This window comes from Zosterops lateralis (assembly GCF_965231275.1).
Source record: "Zosterops lateralis genome assembly, chromosome: 8".
NCBI lineage: Eukaryota > Metazoa > Chordata > Aves > Passeriformes > Zosteropidae > Zosterops > Zosterops lateralis.
The window spans coordinates 10,064,648-10,074,887 of NC_139768.1; the positions used below are offsets into that span (position 1 = coordinate 10,064,648).

Consider the following 10,240-nt stretch of genomic DNA (forward strand, 5'->3'; position numbering starts at 1 on the left):
CACATGCATTTCTGCCCCACCTAAAAATCACCTAGCTTGATAATGCTGTCTGCAGCTTAGCTATCTCTATTTGTATTCCATCAGAAAGGCATTTTGCTAATCATAATGCTTCCCAGGAATACAAGTTCTGGACTCAACAATTTCCCCAGGTCAGTGCTCTACAAAACCAAACATTTTCTCATTGCCAGCTGGGAAAAAAATCAGAGATTTCTTTGGATATTACAAAATAACTGCATTTGCATTGAGCAGGCTTTTTTCCCCTCCACCTAGACTTGAATTGCACAATATAAAGGCATCATAAAATATTTGCTCTCTGATTCCACAAAAAGAGCTTCAGCTTTCTCTGGAAAGTCAGAGCTCTTTGGAACTGAAGCATTCCACAATGGTAAGTCAAAGGTTTAGATTGGTTTGGGTTTCATTTGTAATGGGGCTAGAGGCAGGTATTTGCTTTAAAATTGCGAAAGGAGAGAATTTAAGAGAATCTTGTGGTCACACATTTTAAGTGTGGTTGTATTGTATTTCAAAGCTGTAAGATGCAAAGACAGGAAGAGACATCTGTGAAGATTACTGTGAATTTTGTTCTTTGTGTTGTAATTCTTTGCAAGAAACTGCACATCTCTCTCTTAGTCTTTCACTTGCTGTTATCCCTTCCTCAGAAATGGTTGTGAAAACACTGAGAATTTTGAAAACATTTAGGACTATGTTTTTAAAACTCAGAAATGTGAAGCACAGTTTTAAAAATAGTCATTTTACAAAGAAAAAAAGTGTATATTTTGTGCACGTATGTTTTCTGTTCTTCACTCTTGATCCCTCAAATTGTGTCCTGTTCCAGCTCTTCAATCTTCCAAAGGTGTTTGCAGATTCTGAATCAACAGTTAGGTAATGATAAATAGATAAAAGTCCCATGGCCCAGTTTTTGTGTAATTTGTGCTCAGGTGATGCCAAAGGTACAGACCTCAAGAGCTCCCTTTGATGAGCATGTCAGGAATGGCACAGGTTCTGCAGAGGAGGCAGTGGTTTCTATAATATGTGTTGATTCATAAACAGGGGAGGAATTACCATTTCCTTCATTCTCTGCTCAAGATTTATAGCTAAGTTACTGTTACTTTGCTGACAAATCATTTGCTTGTTGCAGCATAAAGCACACTCAGACACCTGACTGAACACCACAGGCTTCCCCTTATGTTTCTTTTTAGTTTTGGTTGAAGGACAAAAACTTTGATCTTTAGAGGGAGGAGCATGCCCAAACTCCCAAACTCATGTGACTGGCATTCCAGGAATAGCATGATAAGGTAAATGCTGGAGGGAAAAAATGATAAAACATTAGCAGGAGACAGCACAACAAATGAAGGATTTTTGGATTTCCTATTCAGACATCAGTGACATGGCATGGACTCCCTGTGTTGTTGCAAACACCTGACCCAGGCACCACAGAATAGCACATTTCAGGAGTTTCAGCCTTTCCTTTTAACCTCTTCTCATTCTGGCTGTGGTGCTAAGCATGACAACTGTGTCTATTCTAGCCTAAAGCCTCAGGAACTCCACATCACAGAACCACAATGAAAATGAAGTATTACCCCCTTCCCACTCCATAAACCCTTCTCCTCCTTGCTTGCACTACACTGTCAATGTCACTCAGTCCCATAAGAAAGGAGGACATCAAGGATTAAAATATCAAGTTTTTTTTCCACAGCAGACAGAGGAGTTTCTCCTTGGCTCACCTCCTCCTGAGGCTCAGAACCTCTCAATGTCTTAGGGCATTGTGATTCAAGTAAGCCAAGCCTCTCACTGCTATTTTAAACCCAGTTTCAAGCAGCAACAGCCTCAGCAATAGCTTCCAAAGTTCAGAACAGTAACTTGGAAAGATCTACTCATCTGAAATCCCTTCTCATATAGTCTGCAAGTCTTATCAAGAAAATTTAAATAACTTCCTCCATTGCTTCTCAGTCTCTGGCTATTTCTAACCTTTCCCTTTAAGTTATTCAGCTGGAGCAACCCATCAAAATAAACCTGTGCTCTCTCCTCCTTCACCAGTCCCTCTATCCCAGTAAAACAATCATTATAAAATCATACAGGCTTTTTCAAAAAAAGTTCTGGATGTCTAGCAGGTCTCAGGGGATGTACCTGAAGGCCTCTTACAGATGCTTTGCTGTTGCCCCCACTAGACAAAAAGAGGTGCATCCTGTATTAAATCTCAATCTGTGCCTGCATGGTTTGACAAGGTGGCTCAGGTGATGCTAAGTACAATGTACAGCACTCGAATTTTGCCCAAAGACACACATTTATCTCTCTCTTCTCTAACCAGCCACCTGTGTCAAAAAACCTACTGGAATAGATCTAGATCTGAGATCTCCTCTCCATTGCAAAATGTGAAGTAATTGCTGTACCCAAAAGTGAAGCAATGGGATACTCTAAAATGATTTGCTGGAGAAATAGCTAAAGCTGACTCAAAGACGTTAAATAAACCACTGACAAGAGCTTGACAGGGCTTTCAAGTTTGTAATACTATTGAAGTTTCGTGTGATTTCTAGAGACTGACTTTTGACAGGGAGTGCTGCTGCTGACACAGTAATATCATGCCATTTTGTATCTTCCCACCTAAATGAAAAAGTCATCAATGCAGGGAAATATCTGGAATGTACCTTTCCATTGTTTTCGTGTACACATAATACACATGGGGTTATTTCTAAATTTGATTCAGGTTCAGTGACAGCTTTTGGAAACAGAGCTAGTCAGTGGGGATTAAAATGCATGGCATGAGCTCTGTGTTTCTTTTACAGAAGAGCTTTCTGGCTTTCCTTGTTGCAATGGCCATCACAGTGACCCTGGGTGATGCATACTGCTGGAGTAAAATGTACAAGCCAGGGGAAGCCAAAGATGGTAAGGACAAGGAAGTTTCTCTTACCTGATTGCTGTGTGGTAGCTTGGCTCTATGTGGAGCTGCCAGGAAGGGCTCAAAATACAAGGAAGGGGAAAGATATTGGAAAAATACAAATAGGGGGTTCTAGCAACAAGTTGTCAAAAGTAGGGGAAAACAAAGCCTTCCTCTGGGCTGTGTATGGTTGCAGCAATATTATTGCAGTTGGTGGTAGGTTGCTATTGCTATTCCAGCACATGGAGCCCATTCAGGAATTGGGAGAGTAAAACTCAAATCTTTTTACTTTACTATTGCCTGGAATTACATTTTCAGAAAGGTTCAAATAATTGTTAAACGGTTCAGCCTTTAGGTGTAGGCTTAAAGAACATGTTCTGTTTTGCTGCTGTCTTATGCAGGCTGTATGCTGAATGGAAAACTGTATCCCTTTGGAAACATTGAGAGGACAGATGATTGCTATTCATGCGGCTGCAGCGAAAGGTTAATGGAATGCTGTTCCCTGTAAGTTTGAAGTTCTTGGTACCATCATTGCCTGTAGGATGACTACCGCTTTCCATTGGGGATAAATGAGTTTTTAAAGGCACAGGAGAGTGCTTTTTCACCCATGTCACAGAGCTAGTGAAAGCCACGTGTAGCTTTTGATTGTTTGAATCCTTATCTGCCTTTACCTTTTCTTATCTGAATTTGCTCATTTTCTGCTGACTGGGAGTGGGCACAAACCTTTCCAGGCACATCCAGGTGGCGCTTGCCTTTAATTTTTAAAGAACTTGTGGACCCCTCTTTTACTGCAGTTAAGTCTTTAGTTAGCTGAGAGTGTGGGGGTAGTGACTTAAGTGAAATTTCCCTAAAGAGCTTATGATGATCTGAATCCCTTTCCTGAGGTACTTTTCTCCAGTGAAGATGCTAAATGTAGAATTACAAGGCTCTGCTGTCAAGTATCTCTCCAGCATCCTCCTTTCCTCCTCCTGCTTTCTCAAAGGTCCAAAATACCTTGATGATGATCTTTGTCTTTGTTTAGGTGGCACAGTCTATCAGTGAGCAGCCACCACATCCTATGCAAACTGGAAATAATGAAAAATTAAAGGAAAAAAGAGAAAAGATGCCAAGCCCATATTTATGTCACACTGCAGAGTGCTGAACTAGAAATCCCTTTGCTAGTGCTGAGCATCCTGGTGCATCTACACAGTGCAGTGCAGAGGCCATCCTTTGAGGCTCTGGAAGCTGCAGCAGTGTGGTACTCAAGCTAACTCAGCTGCCCTTAGCCATAGTTTCAGATCTCTTTCACTCAGCAGTAGTTCAGGCTATAATCACTGACATATTCAAACTTTTATTGCTCTCAAGCTAACATTTGCTTTGTCTTTGCCACTGGCAGCTTTCATATGCCTATTGCTTACGACAACAAGAAATGTAAAGTCGTTTTCAACAAAGAGCGCTGTGACTACGATGTGGTGCAGAAGAAGGACCCCTCAAAGATGTGTCCTGTCTATGCTCGTGTAGGCTGACACCTGCTCCAAACTTCTCTGCACTGTGGAATGCCTCTCCTTCCTACAGATGCTTTGCCATCACAGAGAAGCACGATGACATGGGAAAATCTTGTAAAAGAGAGCACTTCTGACCTCCTCATTGTCCTAATTCAGCTTACAAGATGTGTAATTAGAGTGTCTAATTTCTGTCATTACTGCATTTGTTGACAATAAATTGAGGTGAAACATCCATAAATGCTTCATATTGATGTTTTCTTGTTTGCAGTGACATGGAGAAATGCCACCTTCTTTGAGAAAGAAATGCATTTGGCTCTCTACTCTGACATGTCATGCACCAGTACCCTGGCACAAGGGCCTGTCATGCTTTACAGGTTCTCTTCTAGCCAGGTGTCATTTTGAAGTGATGCACTAATTGGGACATGCTGTGCAATGGCTCCTATTCAAGGTGAATGGACTTTTGATCAGGCCTGTGCTGCTAACACCTCAGAAAAATCAGTGAGGATGAGAGATCACCATCCTCTTTCTCCCATTTTTTCCCTTATTTTCATCAATGTCATCACCCAACATTGGCATCAACTGTTCATGTCCATTGCCCACTCTTGACCAGACCTGAAGTTTAAAGCAATGTTAAACTTTAAACTATGGTACTCTGACTTGTTCTCTGTCAAGTCCTGAACTTCAAAGTTTGCACACATGGTGCTGCTTTAGTGGTTCTTGTCCACACTGAAAAAGAGATCTAGATCAGCCCCTGGAGACATGCTTCCTCATGGCAGTAGAGCTTGAGGTACTAATAAAGCAGATGTCTTGTTCAGTACAACAATTCCTCAGATTCACAGGAGAATGAAGTTCAGCTTCAAAGCAGGGCTTGGAAATCAAATCTCCCACCTAGCAATGCCTTCCTAAATCTGCCCACATATACAAGACCATACAACAAAACCCTGTTAAATGCTGATTCTACATGGAGATTTTCACTTCAGAACTGGATATTAAAAAGCCACAACAGTCTGTAGTTAACTGTTCCATGATTTGAAAAGAAACACACCTTCCAAAACAAGTGGAATTGGCTGCTGCACTAGGTGAGTTCAGAGCAGCAGTGGGGTTTTTCCTTTGCTGCTGTGATACAGCACAAACCACTTCCCTTCACACAGGAGTTCCTGAGAAATAACCACAACCCTTCTTTCACTCACTTCCTATCACAAAGTTATGCATTAATCCAACACCATTATCAATGAACATACAAGAAATTCCTCTGAAAAACAGAGGTCTTCTTTAAGAAATCATTATTGATTTAAAATAAAAAGAGAATGTAATTCTTTTCGAGGCTAAACCATCAGGCAAGTTATTGATTCAAGAGAGAACACTGTAAGAAATTTCTATTGATCCTAGTCCAGATCTCCCCAAAGCCACACATTGCCTCACTTTCCTCTGAGAAGCAGCTCAAGGTACATTGTCTGTAATTTTTCCTATACTGATACCCAACCACTCATTAGTTCCATACTGTGGGTGAAGAGAAGAAACAGTGATATTGGAATAGCAAATAAACAAAACAAACATCCCTTGGGTGTAAATCAGACCAGAAAAACTACAGCTCTCCCCTCATCTTGCTTACACAGCAGGCTAAGTAACATTTGAGCTGGGAGCTTTGTGCAAGTTCCCTTTTCTTCTCCAAAAGTCTCCTCAGTATAGTCCCTTCATATCAAAGGTGCAGATACCACCTGAAGTGGAAGCTGCTTACTTCTTGGTCTCATCACCTCTTTTTCTTTTCCCCACCACAGCTATATGACACCAGTTGACTACGATGAAGAGAAATGTGAAAGCATTTTCAACAAAGAGACTTGCTCTTATAAAGTAGTGGAGAAAGACGATCACTCAAAAGAATGCCCAGTCCATTCATGGGTGGGGTAACAGAAGAATGGTGGACTGGGGGGATGTTTCCTTTTATTGTTGTAATCCTTCTCTCTCACAAATTCAAAAACACTTAAAATGCAGCTATTGAGTGAAATCTACTCATAAAACCCAACATATAATGAAACTGAGTACCTACTCACAAAAACCTCCCTTGGTTTCTCTGCTTTATGCTTCATCATGAACAAAGAACTGACCTGTTCTTTCCCTGAGGTCAGGCATCAAAAGCGACATTTTAAAGCATTCTCAGTAGCTGCTGATCTGTATTCCTCTCTGGTCATATTTGAGTGGCAAGGAGCATATTCTACCATCTGTGCACAGCTGTATCTTAAAGCGAAAATAAAGTCAAATAAAGCATCAGAAAGTCATGTGACTTATTATCTTCTTTAAGGATGAAAATCAAAAAACCATGGGGAAAAAAAAAAAAAAGAAAAGCTACTTTAAAATCTTTCTGAATGCTCTGTTTTGTATGACAATATCTTATATGATAAACTTTTGTCCTGTGTGGCTTCCTGGAGACCAATCTATGGACTGCAAGATCTACCAGCTACCCAGCACTATTCTTCCATTACACTGACAGCATAGCAGATCCAATCCTCAGCCTGAGCTTTGGGTAAAAGAAAGGGTCTTTTATTCAGATTAACCCTTAAAAAAGTAAAGGTTTATTAACTGGGTTATGGGCAGCATTCTAGCTGCATGGAGTGACTGATCTGCACTGGGCTCAGACAGGGAAGCAGCTCAGCAAATCCACAAACAGTAACTGAGAGGGACACACTTGCCTGTATGAGCTCTCCTCTGGGGCTTCATGATCTTTATAGCACATTTATTCAATTGCCTCTTTCCACAAGTGACTATGAGCATCCTGCATCTCCATGTTCTATTTCTCCACAGCAGAAAGTGTGTCAATGATTCCGTAGCTTGTTATGAATTATGGAATGAGCATATACATTTTGAGCAGTGCCCAGACCTGATGCCTGCAGGGCAGAGACAAATCTCAGCTTGTATGGGCTTGCAAGTTTTGCCAAGTTATGTTTTGCAACATTCACAGCTACAGTCCTATACAAAGGATACATTCCCCAGCCTCAAAACTTTTAGATCATAACACCACTAGCTCCACACAGTGGAAGGAAAATACTCACAGGAAAGTTTCCTCCACTATCCTGTCAGGTTAAAGGTTTAGGAGGCTCTGCAGAGCCCTGAGAGGCAAATCGTCCCTGGCAGAGCAGAACAGCTAGTCTGCTCTCTTAGCCCAAACTTCCCTTTCATCTCCTGAAAGTGCACAGCTTTCCTGCTAGAAAGAGAGGCAGTTTTGGATAACTGCCCCTCCTCTTCCAGAAAGTCTTTTAAGGAAAGTCTTTTAAATATTGGAAAGGTGTTCTTGTCCTAGAAATGAAATCTAGTGCTTAGCCTACCAAAGCTTCTAAAGCAAACACCAGAGCACACATACAAATCTGATGCAAGTTTTCCTATTAAACAATGCTTATCACCTGGAGCTTAATAGCTTTGTACCTATTAATATTTTGTGTCCAATAAGATTTTTGCCCCAATCTAAAAATAAAAATCCAACTTAAATAAGGCAAGTGCGTATCTCATTTACATTATGCATACCAAAGAAGCCATAGATTTTCAGTTCACATTCTGCTCTGTGCCAATTTTAAAATCTCAGATAAATTCAATTCACAAGAATTTTGCTTGTTGATTTCACTCTTATTTAACACTTCTGTTGGTATGCAGGAAAGTTTGCATTGGCACCTTTTCAAAGCCTGAAAGCTTCTATTCAAATCTAATGTTGTATGCATGTTTCCTTGGGTCAAGCTGTGGTTTATTTAAGGGTGAAACTGATTGGAATTGATTTGCTTTATGACAGGTATTTCCATGAAACTGCAGAACACACAAGTCATATGACCAGTCTAAAACACACAGCAAGCCTGGGTTACTTTAACCTTCTTCCCCATACTCAAAATCCTGTTTTCACATTTCATTTATCTCAGGAGCTCTCAAGCACTGACCTATGCTCTTTACACTTCTCCAGGACTTCAGTGCTTTTCCACAGCCAATGCTTCCAGTAGATCCCCATTAAGGACCACTGGTAAACTGCAGTCCTTTGACATCATGAGATTATAACCTTCTTCAAAATACCCCAGTATTTTTCCTACTGTCATTCCAGAGGTTTCTCCCTTGGCTGCCCTGGTCTGCTAAAGATGGGATGAATCTGCAGGGACAGGGATAAATAGTTTTGTTTAGCAGCTAATTATACTGGCACAGAGACAGAAAGTGTCCACTCCCTAAGCTGTATAAGGCAGAAGTCACTCCGGTTTGCTGTATGAAAGACAGGGGAGCTGGACTGGGCTGAAAACCAGTGTGGGACTCTGTAGCAAGGGTGCTACCCTGAGACAAATTGCATTCTCATTAGAGTACAACTCAAATGATTATCTTCATTAGTGTCTCCCTGAATTACTTTGCCTCTCCTTTTCAGTTCCTAGTGTGGGACTTGCTTGATCTCTCCTAACAGCTCTATCCCTTAGTCTCCCCATGTTCTGCATTAAAGGAGAAGCTTTCTGGGGGCTGCAAGAGCTTGTTTTACTGGGGTTCTCTCCTGCTCTTGCCCTGCTCCTGAACAAAGGGATGCTGTTCTGCACATGATTTTAGGATAAAATTTAGGCCTATGATTTTAGGATACAATTACTGTTGAGCTGTCAATATCTGTCATCAATGTATTCTTTTATTTTCTTCTGAGTGTCACTTTTAAATGAGGAACTCTTCAGTCTCTCTACAGTAAGAAAGGGTTCAAAAGTTAGAACAACCAAAATTGTACCAGGGACAGAAGGTGGCACACCAGCCAAGAATTTCAGAGGGGATCTCAGTTTTTCAGTTCAAGTCTAGTGAAAGGTACCAGGAGCTTAACTGAACAGAATGTTGTAACTACAGCCCACCTACATTAGTACAGCTTATTTATGTACAGCTATGACAGCTCTGGAACTTTCTTTTTCTGTTGTTGCCAATGTTTTGGATTTGTTTGTTCTTTTTTCTCTACTATAAATTCACTAGTCATTGCATTACAGCATAGCTTTGTCACAGTGCTCCTGTGCTGGAAGAAGTGAATAGAAAAGTTGGAGCTACAGAGAGCACAGAAACCTAGATCCTGATCCAGCTGGCAGACTTGACCTCATTTTCATTTTGCTCCACTGAGGTTTAGAATGTATGAGGCATTTTAGACCTGGCTTTAGTCTACAGCCAAGGAGACATCATGAATGGAACTGAGTTGTTTTAAGAATGCTTTTGGAACCAAAGACTGGCTTGCCTGAATTATCCTCACTACAGGGGAATAAAAGCTTAGCAACAACACTTCTTCAGAATTTCCTTCAGGGAACAGCTGCACCAGCACCTCTGACTGTTAACAGAGCAAATCCAGGAGTTTCCCCTTGAGCACAGCAGTGCGAGTTGAGTTGATGGATTATGAAAACATCACTTGGAGTAAAAGGGAAATATGAAATAGTAACTTAATATGAGTTATTAAATAGGGATTTCTGTTTCACAGAAAAAAATAGTAAGGGGATTAATTTGGTTTGGGAAAAAACGTGAAATTACTTCGTAAATTTTCTTAACAGTAAAAGCATTGATCAAACCAATCTCATCCTTTAAAGCTTCTGTCAACAAATCTTTTTCATACAGAACTTCAAACTGCATTTTTTTATTACTTCTGTTTCTGTCTATACTGCCCCTTTTCCATTGCATTTTTCTTGCCTTTCAAGAATGCAAAAGGCAGGTACCAGGAAGTAAAATTCTAATCCTTTGAAGGAAAATCTCTGTCCAGTTGATAGGGGCTTTCAACAGTCCATCCCAGTAACCACACTTAACATCAACTTTAAAAATTCACTGATGTGCATTGTAGTAGTGCAGCATCCTTTAATTTGGAAGGTAATAAGCTTCATTTGCTACCCTTACCCCTTCACCACTGACTATCTCTTCATGTCAT

At 40.6% G+C, this 10,240-nt stretch overlaps 1 protein-coding gene across 2 annotated transcripts; it reads left to right on the plus strand.

Moving 5' to 3' along the window:
- Positions 1-258: 258 nt before the first annotated feature.
- On the plus strand, positions 259-4,583 carry MSMB (microseminoprotein beta; the record flags this gene model as incomplete). Of its 2 annotated transcripts, XM_083867027.1 has the most annotated exons (4): positions 259-385; positions 2,781-2,880; positions 3,274-3,376; positions 4,248-4,583. In XM_083867027.1, 4 exons carry the CDS (start codon positions 383-385, stop codon positions 4,375-4,377), a joined length of 336 nt encoding a protein of 111 aa, XP_083723153.1. In that variant the 3' UTR covers positions 4,378-4,583. The 2 variants fall into 2 exon arrangements, with proteins under 2 accessions (XP_083723153.1, XP_083723152.1); XM_083867026.1 differs by lacking the exon at positions 259-385 and having other exon boundaries at positions 2,757-2,880.
- Positions 4,584-10,240: the final 5,657 nt, after the last annotated feature.